General features: G+C 30.5%; 3 protein-coding genes across 5 annotated transcripts; 1 reads left to right on the top strand and 2 right to left on the bottom strand.

Annotated features, from left to right (window-relative positions):
- Window positions 1-3,402: 3,402 nt before the first annotated feature.
- Window positions 3,403-7,772, bottom strand: LOC25491341 (acyl-protein thioesterase 2). The gene is made up of 9 exons (XM_013599233.3): window positions 7,654-7,772; window positions 7,193-7,310; window positions 6,588-6,624; window positions 6,300-6,369; window positions 6,071-6,175; window positions 5,504-5,654; window positions 5,193-5,275; window positions 4,228-4,321; window positions 3,403-3,893 (listed from the first exon to the last, which is right to left on the bottom strand). The coding sequence occupies exons 1-9, from the start codon at window positions 7,682-7,684 to the stop codon at window positions 3,731-3,733; spliced, it is 852 nt and encodes a 283-aa protein (XP_013454687.1). The 5' UTR covers window positions 7,685-7,772; the 3' UTR covers window positions 3,403-3,730.
- Window positions 7,773-12,950: 5,178 nt separating this feature from the next.
- Window positions 12,951-16,314, top strand: LOC25491342 (probable inactive nicotinamidase At3g16190). Of its 3 annotated transcripts, none has more exons than XR_005645944.1 (6): window positions 12,951-13,112; window positions 13,206-13,319; window positions 14,580-14,814; window positions 15,121-15,237; window positions 15,739-15,903; window positions 15,986-16,125. XR_005645944.1 is itself a non-coding variant. In XM_013599236.3 (5 exons), exons 1-5 carry the CDS (start codon window positions 13,065-13,067, stop codon window positions 16,057-16,059), a joined length of 588 nt encoding a protein of 195 aa, XP_013454690.1. In that variant the 5' UTR covers window positions 12,952-13,064; the 3' UTR covers window positions 16,060-16,314. The 3 variants fall into 3 exon arrangements, 1 of the variants encoding a protein (XP_013454690.1); XR_005645945.1 differs by having other exon boundaries at window positions 13,206-13,313; XM_013599236.3 differs by lacking the exon at window positions 15,739-15,903 and having other exon boundaries at window positions 12,952-13,112; window positions 15,986-16,314.
- Window positions 16,315-17,605: 1,291 nt separating this feature from the next.
- On the bottom strand, window positions 17,606-22,729 carry LOC25491343 (cytochrome c oxidase subunit 5b-1, mitochondrial). Its single transcript, XM_013599237.3, has 6 exons — window positions 22,430-22,729; window positions 22,248-22,342; window positions 21,235-21,285; window positions 18,967-19,033; window positions 18,761-18,840; window positions 17,606-17,985 (listed from the first exon to the last, which is right to left on the bottom strand). The coding sequence occupies exons 1-6, from the start codon at window positions 22,542-22,544 to the stop codon at window positions 17,923-17,925; spliced, it is 471 nt and encodes a 156-aa protein (XP_013454691.1). The 5' UTR covers window positions 22,545-22,729; the 3' UTR covers window positions 17,606-17,922.
- Window positions 22,730-27,555: the final 4,826 nt, after the last annotated feature.

The following is a 27,555-nucleotide window of genomic DNA, read 5'->3' on the forward strand; positions in this document are numbered from 1 at the left end:
TATATTATGTGACACAATTGACTCTATCACGTATGTTAGTGTACAATTTTGATCTTAAATATTTTTAAAAATCTATTAAAAAAATTGATATTTTAAAACTATTCACGAAACAAATCCAACATTTTATATATTACAATTTATCTTTGTATATTAATAGAAAAATATGGTCAAAATATATTATGTGAATAGTGCATTTTTTTATATTAGGTTATTTAAAATGAGAGAGGGGAGGGAGTAGTATTTTGTGGACAACAATTTTGTTATTTTGTGGAATTTAATAATTTCTTTGAACTTCGTGTTTTAAACTTGCTAAACTTGCTGTGAATATACGCTGCAGAAATTAAAATGAAGCAAAACATCTGCGTGTATGATGATAGATCAAAGATTTTTATGGGAAAAATTCAAATTAAAATGAAATAGAATTATTTATTGCACAGATTTGGAAAAGCTAAATTTACACTTTGTCATTCAAAATTAACTAACCAATACAAATTGAGTATGATAGAAGTTTTTGGACTAACCACGAGAAAATAAACAGCTTCTACATGAAATTTGTTCCAAAGAAAGAAAACAAAGTTGCAGAAACATGTTAACTTCACCACTGTAGTAACAAAATTAATTATTTTAAAGGTTAATATGTATTTATCCCTGTAATTTAGGCGAGTTCCGGTTTATTCCCCTGTAAAAAAAAAGTTTCGATTCCAACCCTGTAAAATAAGATTCTTTGATTTTAGCCCTGACCTATATGACTATGCAGAATTGCTGACGTGGCGAGCTGATGTGGCATGTTGACTGTGTATATATGATTATATGGCGTGATGACTGTATTATTTTTTATTTTTATTTTTTAAAGGGTACACGTGGCATTTGTATTTTTTTTAAAATAAAAATAAAAAAATAAATTCCGGAAAATTATTAAAAATAAAAAATAATTAAAATGAAAAAACAATTATGAAAAAATATAGAAAATTTAATAAAAAAAATCTAGAAAATTTAAGAAAAAAATCACGAAAATAAAAAAAAAATCTGGAAAAAGTTAAAAAAAATAAAAAATTCTGGATTAAATTAAAATTATAAAAAATCTAAAATATAATATTATATAGTTATTTTGATTATGAAAATTTATTTCTAGAATTTTATTTATTCGAAAATATAATGTAGATGAATAACAAGATACAATGAATTTTGATTGACAGCGGTATATAAGTCATGTTATACTATTGAATAACAAGCCCTTAATTCTATTTTTCATGATCTATTGTTATGTTTTTTTAATTATTGAAATATTTTCCAATATTTTTATTTTTGTATAAAAAATAAAAAAAAAAACAAACTTTTTAATTTCGAAAGAAAAATCTGAACTTTTTTTTTAAAAAAATAAAATGTATTTTCTTATTATATTCATGAATTTCGAAATATATTAAGTTCCTGAATTTTTCAGAAATATAAATTTTTTGAAATATATTTTTTTTCTCATATTTTTACTTTTTCCAGATTTTTTATTATTTTTTAAAATTTTCTAGAACTTTTTAAATTTTTATTAATTTTTCCAAAAAATTTTCATTATTTTTCATTTTACCAGATTCTTTTTCATTTTTATTAAAATTTTCCAGAATTTTTTTAATCATATTTTTTATTTTAATTAATTTTTTTTATTTTTCAGAATATTTTTCATTTGTATTAATTTTTCTATAATTTATTTAATTTTTTTATGTTTTTTTTCGTTTTTTTTAAAATCACAAATGCCACATGTAACCTTTAAAAAAATAAAAATTATACAGTCAGCGTCCATTACACATGTGTCAGGTTTTAAAAAAAATTAAAATTAAAATAATTACACAGTGGCGTGCCACATCAGCGTCTGGATGAGATCAGAGGTGTTTTGTGGAGAATCTTAATATTATAGGGGTGTTTTGTGAAGAATCTTCATATTATAGGGTTAGAATCTAAACTTTTATTTTTACAAAGGTGTAAACTGGAACTCGCCCAAATTACAGAGGTGTAAAGACATATTAACTCTTATTTTAATTAGTTTTAATTTTAAAAATAGTAGAATACCAAAAAGCTTAACCTTGGTGGCTTTACCTTTAACTTTAAGCAGCCTAGTCGCTAAAAACATTTGTTAGTAGTTGAGTCACATATGTTGCTCATTTTAGTGTTATTATTATATATTTCCTCCATCGTCCCTGTATTAAAATAGCTCCAAAAATTAGGACTTGAAAAAATGAGACGAAGACTTACTAAGACTTTTGAGGTAAGAGACTTGGACTTTTTGAAGTAAGTGATAAGAAATTTGTGGACACTAAAAAATTTAACAATTTCAGCTTCATACATAGAAGTTTCAAGGTGTGTGTTCACATGGACACTAATAAGGTTTTTGAAATAAAATTCTGAATTTTTTTCGATTTTTTTAATTTCTAAAAATTAATTTTTAGAATTTTTAAATTGTTGGAAGATAGTGTGAAGAAAAATCTAATGTTGAGAGAGCATGTTAAGAATATGTTCTTCACTTAATCTAATCATTGAATCCAACTTTTCCATGGTGGGAAAGGATTAACCTTTCCCATGTGAAATGCCACCAAGTTTCAATGCAAGAAGAGTTGTCCTTTTCATACAAATTTGATAGAGATTTATTATGACACATTTTAGAAAGTTAGGGCGATTCAAATAGAACGTTAGTTACATCCGACTGTAAATGGATATTACAAGTTTGTTCAACCAGTCCCCTAAAGAAAATTGGTTCAACTAGTAGTTAATTTTACATTAAAATCAAAATTTTGAACGTCATTATTCGGTATTTTGGTCGGTGGAATTGGTCCTCCAAATTTTTCGATTCTTTAGTCGGATGCCACCCACATCCATGCCACTTACATGGGTTGTATAAATGGATCTCACGTAATACTTTATATTATTTCATACTTTCCAATTATTTAAATCATTTAACTATATTTTTTAAATATCGATACCACTCTTACAATGATCCTAAATTCCATATTTATAAAAAATGGTTGTGATTATACAATGTCGTATGATTATACATTTTATATATTTTTGGATACTTTAACATAATTGTTGTGATTATGTTATAAAAATGGTTGTGATTGACATGACAACCCATGCCGATCCAAATGGTGTTGTGATCGTTAAAAATAATAGCTCGAAACAAAAAGACTTTGTAAAAGTAATAAAGACTTATATTTATAGAATTTCTCTGAACCTCAACATTTTAAAATTTTTGTCTTGAACCGGCCATGACTGATTGATTCAAGTGGGAGTATGATTGTTTAGTGACTTTCTTGCAAACTTGGCACATTGATAGAAAGAAGAAAAAATGGGAAATATCCAAATAAAGATATTGAAATTGAATTAGGGACAAATATATTTAGTTATGTTTGATATCATGGTGGATGTGTCAGCGATCCACCGTGATACCAAACCTACTCTTAAATATTTATTTTTCAATATGACAAAACTTCCATACAATCGATTTTCTTAATAGATCATACGACATAGATTCTCTACCTATGTGGTGGAAAATACACCCAACCATTTTATCTATCATTCTCATATGAGTATAACTCACTATATCTTTATTTTTCTGGATCACTTTCTCACTTTTCTCTCATGAAAAAAGTCTGAAGTCAACAAAATGCATGAGATTCAAAGTCACTATAAAATTCATTTTCACCATATTACATTATGTTTCTATGAACCATTCCATGATATCTAGCTACTTGTGTTGATGTCCTTCTCTACCTTCCTTGTTTTTGTTCCGCATGTCTTCTACAACATGACTTGATGCCATATTATTTGAGGGTCCCCCAAGCCCCAGGCATGAGCCAAGCCAATTGGAGACTTCAGCCATCTCTCTAGGAACTGTATAATGACCAAGCCTACACAAAATAACAAGCCAAAAAGTGAAACAATTGCTTTAACTAATGTTTTAAAAATTAGACCGAACTGATCAACAAATCAATTTGTCGGTCGGTTCAAATCTAATGGTTTAATGGTTGAACTACAGTTGTTTCAACCAATTTTTTTTTTAAGTTTCTATTTTGTTTTAGTTTTTTATTTATCATCTAGTTTAATCGTGGTTGAATCAATTGAACCATGATTCAGAGATTTCATTGATTTGATCTCAAGTATGATTTTTACAACACTACTTTATTATTTCATAGTTGAGTTAATTCTACTAAAAAATTATAATTTTTTTAAAAAACGGCTTACCCCTCATAGGATTTGAATGTTATATATTGAAACCCCGCTGAGCACAAGGATTGGGCTGACTTCTCTCCATATTTGTAGAGGACTACATCATCACCTGAAAAAAATGAATTTTAGATGTTAACTTAAATAAACTAGGCTAAACTGCACTTTTCGACTTTTCGCCATCTTAGTTTCAAAATGTTGCGATTTTGGTCCCCTATTAAAAAAATAAAAATTTAGCCGCTTTTGTTCCAAAATGGATGAGAAGACGCCACGTGTCCCAAAAAATGGGCCATAATCGCAACTTTTTGTAAAGATAAGGGGTCAAAAAGCATATTTCCCATATGTTAGGGGTCAAAAGATCATATTTCCCTATTCATGGAGTCATATTTTACATTTTTTTTTAATAGGGGACCAAAATCGCAACATTTTAAAATTTAAGAGATGAAAAGTGCAGTTTAGCCAATAAACTACTGCTATGCTTTCTGATCACATAAATAAATCACCATTTGAGCATTCAATGCAAATCATAGTAGTATGCACATAAGCTTATTAGGTTAATCAAGCAGAAGCTTATTGATAGAAGCAAAAGATATCTATATATGTAAATTCATTATGAAGTGGTAAAAAGAAATTTTAAACACCATTATCCTGTTGAAGAACTTTTGTGACTGATGGGAATTAAAATTTAATAAAATGTCAACAGAAATATTCAGAAATTCCTTAATCCATGCTTTGAGTCTAATGTAGTAAAAAAAAAACACAAACATGAACACAAAACTGAACTGACACGTAAACATCTATAATAATTTAAGAAAACATAAAGGAGTGAATATAAACATTTGTATCGATGTTATGTGTGTCTGACACACGTTGGACAACAAACATTCCTTCAATTTGAATTGTTAGTGCTATAATAATTTATAACCAAACTCCTACTCAAATAAAAAACTAAATGTCACATATTAAGATGTATAGTGACATACTAATTCCATGGCTCAGAAAAACTGGTAATGAAGCAGCTCTCCTTCTTGCTTCATGTGATAATTCTATCTTGCTCTTTAAGCTCCTACATTAACATCAATTGCAAACCATAGTGTCAATCATTAGAGTTTAGTATGTGACCACATGTTGACAACCAAAGATATAATAATGTGTACTAATGATCATTTTACAACTATACTCGAAGGTGTTTGAACAACGTCCTTAAATTACAAGATCAAACTCGTATCACCTGACGTATACTTCATGAACATAGATAACCAAACATCGCTTGAACAATAATATCGATATATACCTTGATCCCGGAAGCCATCCACTTAGTCCAATAACTGCTCTTAAGTTGAGAGTGTAGGGGAGGCCATTTCCATACCTTCCCATAGCAAAACAAGTTGCAGAATATAGAGCTGTTGCAGCACCCATACTGAAGCCTCCAATCCCAACTTTCACTATACCACAACAAAAATGATATTTTAGTGTCTAGAAAAATATCAATCACAAGTATCAAATTAATGTGCTTAAATGTAAACTTAGATAAATGAAATCTTTATATTATTGGGTTAATTAAGTAAATGGTCCTATAAATATTCAGAATTTTGTTTTTAATCCATACAGAATAAAATCATACTTTTTAATCCCTGTGACATTTTTCTTAAGCATTTTAGAAACCAAAAATGTTGACGGAAAATTTTTACATGGACTAAAAATGTTGGTAGAAAATTTTACGGTGACTAAAAATGCTGATGGAAAATTTTATAAGGACTAAAAAGTACGATATTATTTTATAGGAATTAAAAATGAAATTATAAATATTTATAGGGACTATTTACTTAATTAACCATATATTATTTAGCTTTGAAAGTACCATCAGCTGGCTCGGTTGACAACAAATTTGCAATATGTGCTGCTGAGGCATCTAAACCCTCCCAATCATCTGGACCATCATCTGATAGTTCTCCCATATCAAACCCTGATCATTGTTAAATAGCAAAATATAAGGCTATAATATACACTTAAATGTACATATTTAACAGTTACACAATTCTGATTTAATAAGGAAAAAAACTAAGAGAACAAGAGGGATTTAACATTACATGCAGTGCAAGAAAAGCGACCAAGTATAGCTACAGGGCGGGTAGGAGCAGTTGGACAAATCCATTTTATCTGCATCATATAACATCATAAGGTTATTATCGAAATACTATAGAGCTACGCACGGACACAGGCACACATGTAGATACTGGTAATAATTTGATAAAATTGAAACGATTGAATGTAATCACATGTGTTGATGTTGTTTCATATCGAACACTAACATGTGTCTTACACGACGATCCTTCAATTTCAAGTATGGATGCTAAAAGGTGAGAATGCAAACTTACATTTGGAAGTGGAAGTGATTCAAGGAGCTGATATGAGCTGCAAAAATAAAACCAAGCTTAAATTTTTTATTATGTGTGTTTCATAGATTAGAATATAAATGAAGATAACAAACATCAATTAGGAAAACACATATTTTCTTGATAAAAATCAATAGATTAAAATGACCTTACTCAATGGTAATTTTTGTGACTATTAATTTTTTTTCTATTCATATAATTATTCTTCTGTCAATTTAAAAGGCATGTCAAGTACTGTACTAAAAAAAAGTCATGTCAAGTTACTCAATTTAGTAGAAAAACTAAGTTATAATGTGGTCCCTTAGTCCAGAATCTTAGTAGATACTCTTCCAAATCAAGCTTTCCAAAAAAATAACAACTTTTTCCAACAGAATTTATCCCAAATAGAATCTCAATAGAAGGAAATAAGATAGACAAGGTGTAGGCCATGACCATATTAACCACATTTTACTGCAATATAAAAGTTTACAGCGTAACGGCCTTAAAAACAATCGTGACTGCAACGGCGTTTTAAAACTATGTCGACAGTGTTATAAAAAAAAAATGAGACATATGATATAACTGTATTGAAAAGATGGTATCCATACCTCAAACCATTATCACCAAGACCATGCAGCCAAACTATAGTTGCTTGATGTTTTCCTTTAGGCCTCACTACATGTGTCTTACCAAACTCCAAATTAGTTCTTCTAGCAGTTCCACTACCTTCAAAGGGCATATAAAGTATAAAAATAGTTGATATTACAAAACATAGTAAGAAAGGTAATGTAATCAAGGTTTGTGACTATGATTGTGGTCGCGACATCAATGATTTTAACGTCTCTATGACCGCATTTCGGCTGCATCAGTTGTATTTGAATATAATTTTTCACAATATCAAAGATTGTAACGGTGGTGCCACAATTTAAAATGTTGACGATAAAATCGATAATCCTCCAAATTGGCCAAGGAATTTATCATTGATGACACATAAAAATGATGCATGGATTATAAAATTGAATTTTCAAGAAAGGAAAATTTCTTGCACGTAATATGAAGAAAAACTAACCAGACCCCAATTGATAACATGCATGGTTCATTTTGCTGTTACAAATTAAACTTCTCAAAGCAACCTCAAACCTATTGAAGACAATCAGGTGACTATAGGAAGAGGTTTTGTAATGAAGAAAATGTAGAATGGTGAAGGCTATTTATACACAAATGAGTAAGGTGGAGTTGGAATAAAATAAATATTTGTTTGGTATGCCTCATTGTTGGAATAATATACAGTATACATCGATCGTAAACTGGATCGTAGTATTTACAAGTTGCATTATTTAAACCCTAAGTTTAAATAATGCAAAGTTATGGTAAATACTCTACTATCGAAGACATAAGCACAATTGACCGAAGTTCATAATCAAATTACTTTTGGACCGAAGTTACTATTTTAACGATATGTGTGCAATTTTATATACGTGTAGTGTTCACATCACACCAGCTATAAGGTGTGCTTAGAACCGCCTAAGAGAAAGAAAATCCATTAAAAGGAGATGCATAGATAAACAAAAGCATGAAACCTTTTTTTGGGGCAGAGAGAATCAAAGCAGATCAAAGCACATTCATCCATTCCTAAGGACTCACATATAGTAGAGAATCTATGCTTGTGGGCAGTGGCTATAAAATAAAGATAAATAGCAACAACAAATGAAGAATATTGCTCAAAACAATAAAGAGTATAAAATCATGCTTGTAACTATCACAGTTGTTTATCAAATCCTTCTTGATTGATAGATGGATACCCTCAAGCTATATAGTTTTTTCATTTATCTTTTTCTTTACTTTTTTTTTTACTTCAAAAAAATCAACAAATCAACCAGGGTTGGATCTAACGAAAGAGATCAGTCTCCACAATATCGTGAACAAATATATGAATCCTAGCATAGTAGAAAAAAGTGTCCGCATTTAGTATCTGATCGTGCGTTAAACACGATTACTTCCCATGGAGCATATGAGAAATCATAAAAGAAAAAGTAAATCATCAAAAAATATTTATATTGGAAAAGGAACATGAACTTTTAGGTACTATTTTCCTTCCCCTACTTTCTAGTTCTTATATATAATAACTAAAAGCTCAGTAACTTTGATCTTAAATTAGAAGTGACGAGAAAAAGCACCTAGGTCTTTTACTATAAGTAACCTTCCCTCTCACTTGCTTTCTTGTTTGCCACTTGAAGAAAAGTTTTGTTTTTTTTTCATTGTTTATAGTCATTCATGAGAAACAGCACAAGTTCAAAGCACACACAAAATTAAATAACTCTAAACATATTTAACTGCAAAATAACATCATAGATTCTTCATTTATTATAAACACAAACATAGTACCTTCTTAAAGAAGAAGGAACCTTAAGAAGCATCAGATAATATGCAAGGCCATTGTTTGCAAAATCTCAATTCTAAATTATTAGTAGATGTTTGCTTGTCTTTTTTATTGGTCTAGTAGAAAATAATTTAGGGCGCATTTGAAAGAGCTTACTTACTTACAACTTTTATGAGTTTATCTTATGATCTAAATAAGGAAAATGCTAACTTATGCCTCAAGATAAGGATCTAAAAATAGAATTAAAAATTAAATATTGCATTGAAGAGATAACTTTTTAAGCTTTAAGATTCTAAATGCACAATTTCCAAAATTTAATTTCTATATTTAATTTTTTTATCTTGTGCCTTTAGGGCATAAGTTAGCAAAACCCTATAAATAAATATAATTGTAACTTTTTGAAACAACTTATAAATATAGTAGTTTAATACATCAAACATTGAGTTAAGCTTCAAAATATTTGCAAGTACACTACCTCACCAACAAGCTCGCAATTGTACCACGCGGCTAGGGATGGCAATTGGACCCAGATCCAATGGATACCCACAAAAAATATCCACAATGGGTAGGGTAAAAACCCGCTTTTATGGATCTGGACACGGGTACGGGTAATACCCACAAAATTAAATGGGTACGGGCACGGGTAAGGGTACTATATTACCCAGACCCGCAACCCGCATATACATATTTATATAATATATCATAAATTATTATTATTATTTTTTTATGTATAATTAATTAATTTATTTAGCTATTTCAGCTTAAACCTAAACTTAAACCAAACAACTGCTTAATACAATAACAACTCCATTATGCCGGTGTATAATTTTTTAGGGATATTTTGGATGTTTTCTATTTGACTAAATACCACGATTCATATTATTTTATGAGTTAATTTTAAAAAATTGGGATCGTAGTTTTATTTCATTTGTGATATTTTTTTTTTCATAGTTAAAGTGCGGGTAATGGATGCGGGTATGGGCACTGAGGTACCCATAGGGTATGGGGAAGGGGACTAAAGTTGTTGCCCACGAGGGTACGGGCACGGGTACGGGTATTTTTTATAAATGCGGATATGGGGACGGGCACTGTAGTACCCTACCCATTGGGTACCCATTGCCATCCCTACACGCGGTGGTCCAATTGCTCCAAGCACATTCCGGCCACCTAAGTTAAAAAATAACTAATTCATAAACACTTTTATGATAAACACTTCATAAGTACTTTTTTTTTAACAATTAAACTTAATAAGTACTTAATTACAACGTTCACCCCAATGCACCTTGAGTTGACTCCAATTTCTCTTGACTCTTAAGTCTTAATCTTGTTCTTTTGCAAAACTCCAACTTGATATTTGGTTTAATTAAAACTAGCCAATTATATTTATATCAACGGTTAAACTATAACTGGGTCCGGGTCAACCAATCTAAGCTATGACTTTAACCTCAAAATGTCAAAAAAACATCTAAAGAATTCAATTTTTTTCAAGCAACAAGTGGTTAGAAATTCACTTTTAAGATTAATGATGAGTCTGAACCTTAATTCTTACATATATTATGCGAATTAAGATATACTCGTGGGGACAATTCAATCAGTGGCGGATCCAGAATTTTTGTATAGTGAGGGTCAAATTTAACCTAAATTACACTAGAAGTCATTTAAGTTTGAGGTTTATTACAAATAAGTTTTTTAAATTATTTTCTTCACACATAAGTTCTTTAACTCTTCAACTGTTTGCACCGTTACCTCTTCCATTAAAAAAAGTTGAGGTGGATCTTAAGTGTTGACGTGGCAGATCCACATCAACAGGAAAAAATAATATTTTTGGTTCATGTGATATTTGTAAAATGATACCTTCTTGTATGAAAACATTACAAGTAAAAAAATAGACAGGAAAAAATAATAGTAAAAAAATAAATAATAGTAATCTTGTATAAAAACATTACAAGTAATAAAACAACACACTTGTAAATATCGATCTAAAAGATATTTATTTTATACCTTTGTACCTAATTTTTTTATACCTTAAAAAGAAATCACTCCCTCCTTGTAACTTCAATTTGAAAGAAAGTGACTAGTCTCCTTTATCGTTATTCATTAGATTAGATGAAAGGTGATGTGTGAACCTTTGAACCTATTCTATTCTTATGCCAATTACTTAATTTGGGTTTTGATTATTACTTATGCTTAATTGCTTAGGGTTTATAAGGGAGCAGAAATGACTAAAGTCCAAAAGCACATATAATAAATCTTAAAAAGAATTTAGAATATTTAGTTGTCATTTCGATTATAATTCTCAGTGCTGAGCCTTTCTTTCATTTTGTTTTGTTCCTAAGTTATTCAGATTCAAGACACATGAAATCCAAATTTTAGATCATAGAGAGAGAGTCCCCTTATTTACAACTTTTATTGTCCAACTTTAATTAATAATAAAAGTATATTTTAAATCATTTCAATCTATTAAGTTACTTACAAACATAAGACTAAAGAACTTACACCTATTTATTTTTTAGAAGAAGTATTTTAGCAAAATGTATAGGATAACAATTTTTTAGTTATAACTTATTAAAAGACTTTAAAAAATAAGTCGATTTAGGTTAACAATCTCTAAATAATATAATTTTTCATAAATTTTTGTTATGTAAATATCTCTTATGTGTCCTGACTTTTTGTTTATCTTATATTTATTTTTTGATTTTATTTGATTGCAATATAGTAAATTAGGAAAGACATTTCATTATATATTTGGAGATATTTTGATGATATATATTATTTGATAAAATTACATAATTCGTCTATTAACTTAATTTTATGTAATATTTTCATCCTTTAATTATTATTTTTTCCGATTTAATCTTCTATGTTATTAAACGTCAACACCGTTATCCTTTTTTTTAAGAAAAAAGACCCATATCTTCATCATATAAACTTAGAAATCCAGATTTTATTTACATAAATTCAAAAACCCCAAAATTCATTTTTCTACGTAACTTTAATCATCTTTCTTCCACTCATAAAAAAAATCAAACATAACCAAAACTAAAAAACAACCATATTCAAATTCCAACTCGGTACTCAAATAAAAGAAACTGAAGAAGAAAAGGTGAAAATCATTTTATGTTGTTGGAGTGTTAGGTTGATTGATGAGAGAAAAACTAAAAAAGATGAAGTTTTGATGAAATTCTGTGTTTTTTTTTTTATTAAGTTGTGAGTTTTATGATGATTTTTGTGGGTTTTTGATGAGTTTTTTTTTTTTTTTGGCTTTTTAATGAAAAAATTAACGAAGTTGACACTTTATAACTATAACATAAAAGACTATACCAAGAAAAAAAATTGATAAATAACAAAAATATTATTTGGAATAAAGTTAAAAGATGAATCGTGTAATTTTGCATATATATATATATATATATATATATATATATATTAAACGATTAATGAATTATATTAAACGATAAATTGTTTGGAAAAAATTCGATTTTTAGGTGAAATAATTTTTAATAAGACTTAACAGTTAACTTAACTTAACTCTCAATCAATCCAGTTTACCACAAGCTCCTTCCCATGAGAATAGGAGAATTAAGGCCAAACTAATTTATGATTTTTATCTTGCATACAATCAAGTTATATTTATTTAAATATTTTTTGGATTATTCTTGTCGTCCCTTAACTTAATTTCAATTAACGATTTTTTATTTATCTCATTTTTTATGTCATTTTAATCAATTTACATATGAATTTTCAAAATTCTAATATATGATTTTATTTGGTTACGAGCTCTTAGTATTCAAATACATAATCCTTCGTTTATGTTTTGATATAAATTTTAAATTTGATGTTTGAAAATCAATATACAAACGTATATAAAAGACAAAATTGACGTGAAGAGAAAGAATAAAAAACACAAAATGTTGTCTGAAATTATGTTAAACAGGTATGTACGTTTTCCATAATTTGTCTATATATTCAAAAATATATATATTTCTGGTGTTTTAACTTTTTTTAGATAATAGATAATGAAAGAAAAATGAGCATTCATGAGAAACCTTAAATATAATATTTCTCTAATCTATCTCTTCTTGTGCCTTTAAGAATTAAGAATGACAGAGAATTGGAATCACACTGCTCTTCTTGTAATCGACATGCAGGTAGCTGTTTATTATGCTCTGTCTCTTTACTTATGATGTTTTATTTTTTATTTTTGTAGAAATTAAGGATTCTGTTTCTGGGTTTGTTTGCAGAAAGATTTTATAAAAGATGAGAGTCCTGTAAATGTAAAAGGAGGGAAAGATGTTGTCCCAAATGTGATCAAGGCTGTGGAAATTGCTAGACAGCGTGGAATTCTCATTGTTTGGGTAATTACTGTTAACTTCCTTCCTTTTTCTTTGTTTTGGGATTTACCTAAGTATGTTGTTTAGTTGTCGTGTGAGTGATTTAGTCTCACATCGACTACGGATGAATGAGTTCGATGTTGGATTTACCTATATTCCCAATGCTATAAGGTTTTGCGTGGATATGTGGTGTCAAAGTTCTTGGCGTGTTCAATCATTAGCCGTGTTGTTGCTCCCGACACTCCCCAAGACTTCGAAACATATGTACACATCACTATTAATGGATCTCACTTCTCCAAAGTGAACAATTCACTTTAGTGTATAAAATGAGTATAATCCAGGACAGGTCAGGACAGAACAATTCACGTTTGATTTGCTAAAAAATGAAGGACAGGACAGAACAACTCTAGTTGTCCAGTGTTTGATTTGTAAAACTCTTTTAGGTACAGGACAAACTGGAGGCAAGGGACAGGACAAAAACTCATATTTTTGTCCCTCACCAAACCACATCACAACTTTTTGTCCACGTACAAGTTGTCTAAAATACCAAAATAGCATTTTGTCCCTCAAAAATCGTATAAAACAAAAAATTACTCAATGTCATAAAAAATTTGTCCTGTGCTGTTCTGCCTTGTGCTATATTGTTCTGTCCAGTACTTGCTGTTTTGCAAACCAAACACACCCAATAGCACAAACACATCAGATTGAAGGCATGGCGGTGTCATGTGTATAAAATAGACTGTAAAGTGAGTATTATAAGCAATTGACTATGCACATGTATAACAAATCATTAAACGGTTGAAATATTAACCTCTCTACTCAATACTCAATTTAGAGGAGCGAAATTCAATATTAATGGTATTATAGTTGTGAGTAATCAAATTTTATGTAAATATTCTGCTAGCAAAGGTGTTTAAAAGTATATAAATTAAGCCTGATTCATTCACTTGTTTGTGTATTTTAGGTTTCATTAGATTTTTTCTAAGCATGTATTCAAACACATTTTTGTAAGGGTTTTAGTTATTAATAGGTGTCTTGTGTACCTAAAAATACCTATGTACTAGTGCATTCATAAATCAAGTCAATAAATCTAAGCAAGTGATATTTCTAAAGAAAGTTTGATTGTTCTCTACTTTATTTCATCCAAAAGGATGTAATTGTCGTTAACCACATCAATTTGATGCCACAACCACATTAGGACATGATTGAGGACTTCATCAGTTGCAGATATTCAACAAAGTAGTTCTGTAATTGCTGAATTGTGTTTCTTTCAAATTGTCTCAGGTAGTACGCGAACACGATCCCTTGGGAAGAGATGTTGAACTCTTTCGTCGGCATCTATATGCAGAAGGGAAAGTTGGTCCGACCTCAAAAGGAACTGAAGGTGCAGAATTAGTTAATGGACTCGTTATTAAAGAAGGGGATTATAAAGTTGTGAAGACAAGGTTTAGTGCATTCTTTTCTACACACCTTCATTCATTCCTTCAAGGAGCAGGAGTCAATAGTCTGGTGGTCACTGGTGAGTAAACAGTTCTAATGTATAATATGAGCTTACAGTTTTATGTTTATGTACGTATGGATCGACTTATTTGAGCTTATCTATTTACATAAACACTTATGCGACTCTTTGTGAAGGCTTATAAAAACATTTTATGACATATTCATAAACTCTCCATGACAACTTATTAAAATAGCTTATATAAAAACAATTTTATTTTATTTTTTTGTTATAGAAAAACTTATACATAAGCACGTACGATAAGCGCTTATGCTATAAGTTCTTAATTAAGTTGTTTATCTTAACAATATAGAACTTTGTTTGTAGGTGTTCAAACTCCAAACTGTATCCGGCAAACTGTCTTTGACGCTGTAGCATTGGATTATCAACCTGTTACTGTTCTTGTTGATGCTACAGCAGCAGCCACACCTGATATTCATCTTGGTATGTATTATCAACTTTAAGTGTTGCATTTGATGGAACTTTATTTGGATAATCATCTTAAAAAGACTCTGTCATACATGTTAATAGTAAGTAATGGTTAAATTTTTTGTGTTGTCTTTCGATAGAGTATCTGTTAGATCCAAATTCCAAATATGTCCAAGAAATTGTTTAGAGAGATATATAGGTCTCTGATCTATGTAAATTTGTGTTACCATTAGTTCGGCATATGATTACTAGAGTTTGTCCGTTTTATGAAATCGTACTAGTATTAGAAATTTGGAGATTAAAAAGTTCAAAGTCTCACATTGGACAGTGATACGACATAAGTAGTGATCCTCACTCTTTTTAGCTGGTTTTGCATGGTTAAGTCAGGTATAATCCAAATTCTAAGATGGTTCATTATTATGTATGAGAGGAGTGTAGTATAATGTCAGGTATAATCCAAATCTGGATAATGTAGTATAATGCCATACACATGTGTTGACATGTTTGCATGTTTAGGACAATATTGTTGTAAAGAGCAAAGACAAAATTTCTTGCCAAGTTTTAACCAAATCCTGAATTTACATGGTTACACTGGCGACTTAAGATGATGTGTACACTGCACTTCTTTAAATTCAATTATATTGTGGCTGTGTTCCGATACTCGAGCTTCCCTCAAGGCAGGTAGATTTTGCTGCTTTATAAACTAATTTCATGATCAAAGTTGATTACAGTCTAATGATGACTGATATTTGGGTGGTTTCAGCCAATGTGTTAGACATGAAAAATATAGGAGTTGCAACCCCTACATTACAAGAATGGAGCGAATCCAAAGCTTGATCTGTTAACTCTTTGCATCATGTGGTGTTCAATTTCAAGGTTCAAAGGCGTTGATATCTTTTGGATAGCTGCTAAATGGTAAATCGAAATAAATTATGTATACTAAGTTACTTGGTCGTCATGCCGTGAAATAATATATTCAAATATGCATTATTTGTATGTAACACTGTAAGTGTGTATCTCTATATTTATCTTATTTGTTACGCAAAAATCAAAGGGGAAATTGCACTCATCTCCCTTTGAGATTTCATTGAATTTCACAAAACATTCCCTCTAGTTTTAAACTCAACACTTTTCTCCCTTGAGGTTAACACTGTTAGTCAAATAACGTTAAATATGTTATTGTTTTGGGATTCCCTTTCTGCGAATTTCAACCACGTCCTTACTTCCTTCTTTTTCACGAAAGCAACAAACATGCACTGGAATTGGAGGGTGGGAGCGTGTGTTTTCTCATAGAGGACAAACGACATTAAACAAAAGAACAAAACCTCAAGGGAGATGAGTGTAATTTTCCTAAAATCAAATGCCACAGACACTATTTAACATCAAAATTTTGATATAAAAAATCGTTTCTCTACTTGGTAATGTACAAGAACTGTATACACATCCAACAACTTAATTTTGTCTCGTGTCTGAAATTACAAGTATACTTTGCTTTGCAAAAAAATCGAAGTCAAGTGTGAGCACCATGAATCATGATAAGCTTGTTATGAATGTCTTTGTTGACCTTGAGATTGCTCATGAGACGAGCAGTCCCCGTTATCAAATATTCACAAGTTACACAATGATTAGAAAAAAATATATGAATGGAACCTGCATTTTGTTGTCCAGCCCCATATTCTTTATGAGGAATGATATGTGAACAACTAAATTATACAACCAACAACTTACTTGCTATTTTTAATACTCCATCCGTTTCAAAATGAGTGTCGCTTTAGCCAATTGCACACATATTAAGGAATTGAATAAAGTAGTCAAATGTCATAACAATTTTACCAAATTATCCTAATCAACTATTGGTGTGTTTTTCATTAAAGAAAAAATAATACTTTGGAAGTAGTATAACATAGTATTAACTGAAGGGTACTGTTGAAAAGAAAAAGTTATTATTGCATTGGAAACTGAAAATGACATTCATTTTGAATTTTTTTTTTTTTGCTAAAACGACACTCATTTTGAAACAGAGGGAGTAATATTTTGCTTGATTTCGATTTATGTGCTCCTCACAAAGTTAAAGGTTGTTGCATTGGTTGTCCAATTTTAAATGTACAAATAACATAGCTCTTTTTGTATTTATATACGATATCTAATACATTGTCAACTTTTAGATGTTCAAATAACACCTCATAATTAGCCTTTCATATGTAAAAACTTTCAGATATGCTAAGGAGTTAAATGTGATTCATAATGAAACACATTTAACTACATAAAATGTGATTCATAAAAAAAGCAGAGGAAAAAATAAAACACCATTTAACTACATAAAATGAGGTAGCTAAGGATGGCAAGGAATCCTTCTTGCCATTTCACTTTTCCTTTTGAACAATTTCCAAACAATTTTAATAACTTTATTTTTCATTTCACTCCCAGATCATTTTTAAAAGTACAACCTTAGTAGTTTCGATCAATTATTTCATGACGCGTGAAACATAATTTGACAGAATCCATGGCTCAGGCAATTGAGCATCATATCGTACTTAAAAATAATCACAGAAACTATTGTCATAAGCTGCAAATTGTAACAGAAAGTAACATCAAAAACAAACATAGGCCTCATGATTTAGAAAGGCCAGAGGGTATGCTAAACAAAACAATGTCTCCATCCTCCAGAATTTATTCCGGAAGGACAATTGAAGGATGCAATTAGTGATGATGATCAGGATCGCCGTGCCCATAAGGTGATCCACCAGGTCCTACCACTTCGAGCTGTTCCGCAAATAAACAAATTGTTAGTTAGCATCATATTGTACATAGTTGTTTGACTATCCAAAAACGATCCAAATAATTAACCAGAATTTAATAAATGTTTGTCCTGACTGTCATGATTCATTCATGAAAAACAAGACACATACAACAGTTTAAACTAACCTATGCACTCTTACTATTTAAATGACCTGCAACCGATAAAATTTTGTTGCCTGTTTGACTTTTCATTTACTTTGATGAGGTTGAAATAAAAGTTCAAGAGAACTTAAGCCAATATATGGGCTCTGAATGGCGACCGATGTCAAACAATGTTTTTAAAAGATTGAAAGGCTCTTACAACCACATTAACTTAATTATCACACCACCTTATAAATATAGAAATTATCCTACAGGCTACAGAAAACAGCTAAGAACACCAGAACCATGCAACAACATGATACAATCATACTTAATAGTCAAGGCATCAAGATTACGAAATATTTAAAGCTAAAGGAGCTACATCTTGTAGGAGAAGCCTTATTATGTGCAATCAATAAAAAGCAAAAGCCCTATGTCAAAAAAAAAAAAAAAAAAACAAGCAATAGTCCTTGACAACTAATGTGTGGACGTGCAAGGACAAAGTACGGTAATTTTCAATTACGGGTGTGCATATCTTGGAATTCAACTCCACACTTGTCTACGTAACAGTACAAGATATACTAAATGATTCTACTAAACTTACCAAATAATACTGCAATAACAGTAAAAGGTTTACTAAACCCCACTACCAACTTACCACAAAATACTGTGCACACACGGGACATTCATGAGGTTTGTCTTTCTCCAGCCAAAACCAGACAACATCATGCTCATCCTCTGCAATCAAAACAATTTGTTCACCTCCTCAACGCTATAACCAAATTCTAGCATTTTTCATCACCTCCAGAAGAAGTTTGCATGCAAGAATACATTAAGAGAAACAAAGAATACTCTGGAACTCACCGCCTTCACCACCTGGGCATCCAACTATCCTTTTATCGTAGTAAGATTTAACAACAGCAGGTGCTTCCTATGAACCAAAACAAACGATTAAAGTAGATAGATGAAACATATTCAAAACCATTATCTACTAATAATACAGCAATGTAAATCGGAATCAATCGTTTGTAGAGAGAGAAAGAAACATAAATACTAAGATAAGGTCAAATGAAAAACAAAAATGGAAATGTTTAGAAGCTAAGTATGCCATTTTGGTAGGGTAAAGGATAATAAAGGTTTAGACAATCTCAGAACCAATGATATGACTCAAAGGCATTGGATCCTTGTTATGAGAGGTGAGTCCCCTTGATTGGTTTTCTAGCCTAATGCTTATTTTTTATATTTCACAACTAAACATGAACGTTTACCACCGTGACAGCAATTGACTGACAATTTACCACCATTACCATATAAAAGTTGTCAATCTTTTTTACATTTTACAGGGATAACTTTAGGTTGACTGGCAATGCTTCTAAGGAGGATCATAATCTTATCCCTAAATTCAAAATTTATGCACATATATATTCATTGATCACAACATCCTTTCCCTTAATTATTTCCATTTTGTTGGACACTTAGTTTCTATCAATTCAAGAAAACAAATCAGTAACTGTTGTAGTGACTTAACAGGTAGCAGTTGTTCAAAAGTTACTAACTGAATTTAGGAAGAATCATTGGACCAAGTATAAATGATGAAATATATCCATTGTTGTTTTCAGGCTTCCTAGCTGCTATTTAGTACACTAAAGCGTATAAATATAATGAAGCATAAATAAATATACCAACATTATAAATAAATATGTTACAGGTTTTTGAAATTTCAGTCAAGGGTGCATCAAAATAGAAAAATATATGAACATCTTGACAAACAATTAAAAACTACAGCTAATAAAATTACATTCATTTGGGTTTTGGTTGCTGAGGGACCAATATCTTAATAAGTGAAAAGTGGAAACTAAAAGGACTAATTCTTAATTAAAAATATGGACCAGTACCTCAATATGTGAAAATTACAGAAACCAATTCTTATTGGAAAATAGGGACCAATATTACCTTAATGAACAGAAATGATAGGGAACTAAAATCCAAATAATTGAAAAAACTACCAAGGACCAACACCTCAATATGCGAAAACTACAGGGGGGCCAGCTTTTAAGGGACAATTGCGACCAAAACCTTACCAAATAGAAACTACAGGGACTACTACAATCCAAATAAGTGAAAAATATAGGAACCAATAATTTCATGGTAGGAACTAAGAGTCAAAACCCAACTGAGTGAATGAAAATACAGGGACACATATTGCAATAAAAATAATGGAGACCGATTTAATGGGTTAATAGAGACTAAAATCTTATGAAAACCGAGGATTATAATCTAGTGAACCATATGGTTAATACCAATAGCTTTTGAAGCTACTGGCCTCCAATATGTAATTTTCACTTTAAGCAACATAAACACTATCTGTATCAAGACTTCCATACGCCAGTTTCACATTAAAATGCTTGGTCATACTAACATCAAAACAACAAAATACCAGCAGCAATTACAACAGGTTCGCTCTAGATATTAAGAGAACCATGAAACAACGGATTACATGTTTTCCTTACTTTCAATATATAAAAAAAAATATTAACTTTTGCACAAGGACAAAACCAGAACAGGAGATGCAATAAAGATAAAAGAGGAGTCTCCTCCTCAAAGTCTCAGGTTCGATTCTCTCCGGTGCCAATTTGGGTGGGCTAGTTTAGCTTCTTCCAAAAAAAGACAAAAGAGGAGTGGTACCAACACTTTCGTCACAGTTGACTAAAATTCACGATGGCTCCATGAACTTATGTTGGACACAAAAATTTAAACCAATAACAGGAGTGTTGGTAGTGCTTCTCATTGTTCTCAAAATAAAATAAAGAACATCATTCTATTCAACATAGACTACATTAAAAGAAAAAGATTTCTACACACAATGCTATGTAATTCTTTTAATTTCCTCTCACAGAACATAAATTAGCTCCATAGCACCAACATTTCAGATTGAACTGAAGTCATGTCTGGTATAAAAAACGTGTCGGTGCCAACACATGTAGTTACATTCAATCAGTTCCATTTCACAAATTCTCACTAGTGTGTTCATCATGTCAGTGTTGTATTTGGTGTCTATGCTTCATAGGAAATTAAGCATGATCATAAATACTAAATACAACTAGAAAAGATAAACAATAAAGTAACACTAACCTTAGTGCCGAAAGGACCTTCAGGATGGTCAATTTCAAGAATATCCCTACCCTAACAAAAATAAACACACATGTGAAAATAAAAAACATAACCGCCCTTCAAATGCAAAAAAAAAAGCCAACTATACATCAAAATTTCAGCCTATATACAAAGAATGACACTCAATCAAGAGCTTTTTCTTCGGTATTTTGATTATAAGTTTTATATGAACACAAAGTAAGCTAACTTTAAAAAAGAAAAGAGAATTCCTACTTTTTACCCCAATAAAAATTAAATACATGTTTTTTTAATTTAAAAATTAAAGTGATTCTAAAAACTTAGAATTGATATGTTTCGAAATTCTTTATTAGAATTGGTTTTGCCTTTAGGATTTATTCTAACTTGAAGGCTAAGCCATTGTTTGGAATTACGAATGACAGGACACCTAACACACATTCAGACTGAAGCAAGAATATCTAGCTTCCTAAAAGTCCAATTGAAGTGGCATCAGGATGCGAGAACTCAATTCCAAATGCCAAACCAAACGAGTTCTAAGATTTGTAGCTCTTGACTCTAAACATAATTTTTACACTCAAACTTATTGCTCAACTAACTTTTGTCATAAACATAGGTCCCATTTGTAAAAAAAGAACTTAATATGCAGCTTATAGCATAAGCACTTGTCATGATATGCACTTATGTATAAGCAATTTTTATGAAAAAAGATAAAATAAAGTTAAACTATATTTTGCATAAGTTATTAGTTGTTTTCATAAGATATCATAGAGAGCTTATGAACATGTCATAAGCTCTTTGACTCTTTCCACAAATTAAATTATAAGTTACTTGAATTAGCTTATCAAAAACTGATTAAGCTCATTAAAATAAGTTATAAGCTGGTGTAAAAATGACAATTACCAAACAAACAGGTCTTTCTTAATCATCTTAATAAGCTAATTTTTACGTCTAATCAAACAGACACAAAATGAATGGAATGAAAAGAATTATAGCTAAGATAGATAGAATGAAGAGACCTCAAGTTGAGCCTGAATCTCCTCACGCTCATGACCAGTAGCAATTGGAACTACATCCTCAACCTTCTTTTTAATTCCAGTAGTACTGTCATCACCTGAAACAAGAAAGAATTAATCAAAAACACGAAACAGTAAATTCGAAACGAGAAATGCGATTAGAGAGAGAGAGAGAGAGTAATAACTGGATTGAGTAGAGAAGTGGTGGCGGGAGAGTAAGGAAACAGCAACGGCGGAGGAAGGAGATCGGCGAGAAGTTAGGGTTTTGAGTTGTGAAGAGATGAGTAATCTTCGTAACATGATTGATGTGTTTTTATATGATCTCAGGTCACGCCCCTTTCGTTTTCTCTTTCTTTCTCTCAATTTCGAAAATGAAATGATGACAGAAAACTGAGTGAACTCTCTGTGTGTGTGAGAAGAGAGAGTATGGAAATGCTTCTTTGATTTTTTTTTCGGTGGTGGCTGGCGACAACGGTATTGACTTTCACACGTGCGTCAGACACACACTCAGTTACGACATTTCTCGTATCAATTAATGAACAACATTTCATTTTTTTATAAATTTATCTATTGATGTACTCCTTCCGTCCCAAAATATAAGTAAAAATTAGTCAACAAAAGTTAATGTATTTGGTGACCATTTTTATTTATATTTTGAAACGGAGTAGTATTTAGTCTATATTATAGATTAAATATATTAATTACTTAATAAAATTAAAAAGTGATTTTTTACTTATTATTAAGATTATAATGAGTAATGAATTTCGTTATTATACAAATACAAGTTTTTCTCCCATTTATCAAGAGTTTGATTTTATATCGTGTGCAAAAATCTTACATATGCATTCAATATTTTGACGTAATTCATTAATTGATTTAGAAACAAATCATTAGACAAATGTGTAAAACTTTTATACATTAATTAACATGCATTGAATATAAATTAAACTCGTTCATTAAACCTTTTGATATTTTTTAATCGTATTAGAAAAAAAATATATAGTTAATTTTCCTTTTAAAAAAATATAGTTAATTTTGTATGGGAAAGAAAAATTATAAATGATTTTATAAAATAATTCATCACTGATGGCATATGAAAGAAAAATTAAATGAACCGAAAGATGACATAATTAAATAGTAGTAAATGGTACAACAAAAACGACATTAATATTTTATTGATATTATAAAGTGAAATATAATTTAGGTTTAAATGTTCTTTTGGTCCCTTAAGTATTTATTTTGTATCGTTTTGGTCCCTTAACTAAAAAAAAGATTGTTTGAGTACTTTATCTTCATCTCCGTTACCTGTTTTGGTCTCTTCTGTTAAAAAAAATCAAAAAAACGTTAGGGTTTGTACTATTCCTCTTCTTCCTTCTCCTTTGATCCTCTTCTTCATGATCTTCATCATCAACAACACACCAACCCAGGAAAAAAAAAATTCATTAATCTTTACCAATTTAGAACCCAAAATCCATCATTTCTTCAATCTTATTCTTCATAGTTTCCTAAAACCATTTCCATTTTTCTCTCTCACCAAAACCTTCAATCTAGAAAAACGACATTGGATAGCAGATCCTCCCATAAACGGCGACGATGACTGTTGATGATGAGTTATTGAACTCGAAAATGAATCAATGTCCTGCAAGATGAATTTGGGCATGGTTAAATAAAAGAGGGGTTATGGATTTGGGTTGAAGATGAATCAATGTCCTGCAAGATGAATCAGTGGATATTTTTTTTTTTAGTTTTTTTCGATTATTTCCTTTTTTTTCTGGATTTAATTGATGAATATGATGAAGGTTTTGATGAAGATGAAGAAGATATTCTCTTTTCGTCCCTTAAGTATTTATTTGGTATCACTTTGGTCCCTTAATGTTTCCAGAGCCAATGTCAAAACGACACGTGTACCACACTTAACGTTTTTTATTAAACCTAACAGAAACCTAGCGGAAGGGACCAAAAAATGTAACGAAAATTAAATTAAAGTGCTAAAAAATCTTTTTTTTAGTTAAAGGACCAAAGCGATACCAAATAAATATTTAAGGGACCAAAAGAGCATTTAAGCCTATAATTTATCAATGTTTTCTTCCAAAGTCATAGTAATATTTATAAAGTTTAATTTCTATAAATAATAGTTTGTTTAATTTCTATAAATACATCTACATCCTCCCAACTTCAGATGTCTCTCAATGTCCTTTAGCAGCAAAATTCTTTTTGTGCTTTTTGATCCAAAACATGTTTATCATTTATCGTAAGTTAGACCATATACTCCCTTTCCAAAATCATATACATAATATTGGACTCACGAAGAACGATCCTAACATAAATTGGTTGTTCATTTTGTGAAATCTGCATAAAACAAATCCCTTAACCCATCCTAATCACCACTATTGTGAGCACAGAGAAGTAGCATAAAAGTTAAAACGGAACAAAAAAACATGAAACAATCTAAACCTCCAAGAGTTTCTTAAGCTACAAGAAAAACATACAAAAATCCCCAGACAAGCTTTGAACTTCAAAAACATGAATATGCCACTGTGCCCCTTCTTAATAATATTAGAACTAGATGAAAACCTACGCGTTGCAAGGATGAATTTAATATATTGGAATGAGTTGAAAGGAATTTTTTAATAATATAGCTTATTGTTTTGGTTTTTCATAGGTTTTCTTTGGTGGAGATGATCTTATTCAAGACATGTCAAACAGTAAATGTACGTAACTTTTTCAGTTAGAATTCGATCATTAGTTCTAGACATTTCTCCTAGACCCAATCTCGTTGACCTATAGATAATATAATCTATTTGTTGGGTATATGAATTTAAAGAATGATATATCTAATAACAACAATAGTTGAATATTTGCGCGACTCATTATATAAGTAAACTTTGTTGTAGACCATTTAAATTAAAAGAGAAATTTAAGTACCAACAAAATAGAATAGAATGCGTAGAAACTAACATCCTTGCAGTAATGTAGATTAATGCTACATTTTTTCTTTCTAATGAAGAATGTAGAAAAGATATAATATTAATTTGTAGGGGTGGGCATGGTTCGGTTAACCATATTAACTGAACCAAACCGAACCGAAGTGTTGAAATGATTTGGAATAACCGAACCGAACCGAACCGTTTAAGATTTGGAACTAACCGAACTGAACCAAAGTTATGGTTCGGTTAACTGTTTGTTTGCCTATTAACCGAACCAAAACCAAAATTTTGAACTCAGTCACCTTAAACTATAGTGCATATTCCAATGATAGGTAACCTAAATTTTCAGAAAATAATGGTTCCTATGTTGCATTAATAAATTCCAAATATGAGCCAGAAGAGTTCCAACTAAATGCAAGAAATCAATAAGTTATTTAGGTCCATGTAGAATGAACAAGGAGGAGTAAGGATGCATAGTTCGGCAATAATTTAGATAGCTTAGATTTTACAATTAAATTGATATTCAACCAATGGACTTGAACTGAACGAACATTGTTAAATTTATTGATATTCAGAATGTAACAAATTTTACCTACGGTAACAAACTCTCAAACACTACAGCAGATGTATAACATCTATATGCTACAATATTCGCTTCTATCGGATTTTGACGAATATCAACAAATCTTCACCTTGTCTCCAATTTAGAACAATCTTGTCATACATGTTTTACTCCCCTATTCTAATTTTTAATTATCACAAAAGTTAATCTAGTCAAGGAAATATTTGAACTTTGATTGTGTTAGTGACTTGGTAAATGCATCTCAATGATTGTCTTCCATGACTGCTTTGATTTTTCATAGTATACTTGATGTTTAGATAGAAACAGACACTTTGCCTATCACAATGTACACACTAACACAAGCCATTATCCACACAACCTCAATGAAACAAGCCTTAAAACAAGAATAATATAATTCAAGCATGCAATTCTGGACTGTTTTATTAATTGCATAATGTGTTAATTCTTCAAATGTGTTCTACACTCGCATCCCAAACTCAAAGTATAGCCACACCATGTCTCCTTGAAACAAGCCATCCATGCTGGGGTAAGTTATTTTCAGAAATTTAGGTTCCTATGCTAGGGTCAGAAAATAATGGTTCAGTTCAGTTGATTGAGTTTGGTTCGGTTCGGTTAACCGTTCGGTTCAGTTAATGATTTGTTTTTAAAATAACGGTTCGGTTCAATAACCAATGTAATGGTTCAGTTAATTTTAATTTGGTTCGGTTCGGTTCAGTTTTTAGATATTTTTACCCACCCCTAAATCTACATTGACTCTATTATCTTTAATTTGAGGGTAATAAATTATCACCATCGATATGTATTTCTTTGTCTATCCAAACCAAATTAATTCTGAAGTAAATAAACAGAAAAAAAGTAATATCATTAGACTGAGCTAAAAGGCCATGATACTTTGACAAAAAAGTAAACTCCATAACAAAAATTGTGAGAGAAGCAATATTTGTCTTGCTTCCACCAAACAAAATATTTCCCTTTGTCGGGTAGCCATAGTTTGTGGATCAACTGGTATCTCTATATTCTTCCTATATAATGTTTACCCATTTGGTGAATGAAGTTCTGTTATTTAAACAATCATTTCTTGTGACAACCTTTTGGACAATTAAATTATACAAAGAATTTTAGGTTGTGGCACAACAATCAAAGAAATAGAGAGAGAAAGTAGAAAGATAATGTGAATATGAGAGAGAAAGTTATCACAAAAATTGTCAAAAAATGATTGTTCAAATATCATTTCTCGTTTTTTAATGAATGACTCTTGCGATGACATATGATGTCTAGAGACTTACCACACTGGGATTTTTAAATACTTTTAAACTTATAAGTAGAAGAAGAATTATGAGCAAAACCAAAGCAGGAATTATTGGCAATTGCTTTGATAGGCTCATATTGATCATCTTTTCTTTTTGTAGATTTTCATATCAATCTCGTTGTGGATATGAAGAGTTAGATGATCAAAATATAAAAATTATTATAGAATGTTGTTGACAATATTATTATTCATTCATTCTTAATAACTATTAAAGAAACAAAAATATATTTTTGGGAAGATTATATAGACAACAAAAATGTATGGATAATAAAAGTTTATATAACTTTTTGCAATTAATAGAAGGCCATTGACTAATTGTTGCAAGCCTTTTCTACCTCTTCCGTGGGTATTTTGGATATGCAGCTTTTGGTAGTACTACCTCCGTTCCTAATTATAAGATTCTTTTAAGAATTTTTGTTGTCCCTTTTTATAATACCCCTTTGCTATTTCCAACTACATTAATTATTGGTTAAATTGCATTTTTGATCCCTT

Source organism: Medicago truncatula, chromosome 4, assembly GCF_003473485.1.
Source record: "Medicago truncatula cultivar Jemalong A17 chromosome 4, MtrunA17r5.0-ANR, whole genome shotgun sequence".
In the NCBI taxonomy this organism is placed as follows: Eukaryota; Viridiplantae; Streptophyta; class Magnoliopsida; order Fabales; family Fabaceae; genus Medicago; species Medicago truncatula.

Coding starts and splice junctions, on each gene's coding strand:
- LOC25491341 (XM_013599233.3), bottom strand. CDS start 7,684: ATGAACCATGCATGTTATCAATTGGGGTCTG. Junction 7,311..7,653: donor ATGTTATCAATTGGGGTCTG/GTTAGTTTTTCT, acceptor TGCCCTTTGAAG/GTAGTGGAACTGCTAGAAGA. Junction 6,625..7,192: donor CTTGGTGATAATGGTTTGAG/GTATGGATACCA, acceptor TTATTTTTGCAG/CTCATATCAGCTCCTTGAAT.
- LOC25491342 (XM_013599236.3), top strand. CDS start 13,065: ATGACAGAGAATTGGAATCACACTGCTCTTCTTGTAATCGACATGCAG. Junction 13,320..14,579: donor GTGGAATTCTCATTGTTTGG/GTAATTACTGTT, acceptor AAATTGTCTCAG/GTAGTACGCGAACACGATCC. Junction 14,815..15,120: donor CAATAGTCTGGTGGTCACTG/GTGAGTAAACAG, acceptor CTTTGTTTGTAG/GTGTTCAAACTCCAAACTGT.
- LOC25491343 (XM_013599237.3), bottom strand. CDS start 22,544: ATGTTACGAAGATTACTCATCTCTTCACAACTCAAAACCCTAACTTCT. Junction 22,343..22,429: donor CCACTTCTCTACTCAATCCA/GTTATTACTCTC, acceptor TTCTTGTTTCAG/GTGATGACAGTACTACTGGA. Junction 19,034..21,234: donor AAGGTCCTTTCGGCACTAAG/GTTAGTGTTACT, acceptor TTTGGTTCATAG/GAAGCACCTGCTGTTGTTAA.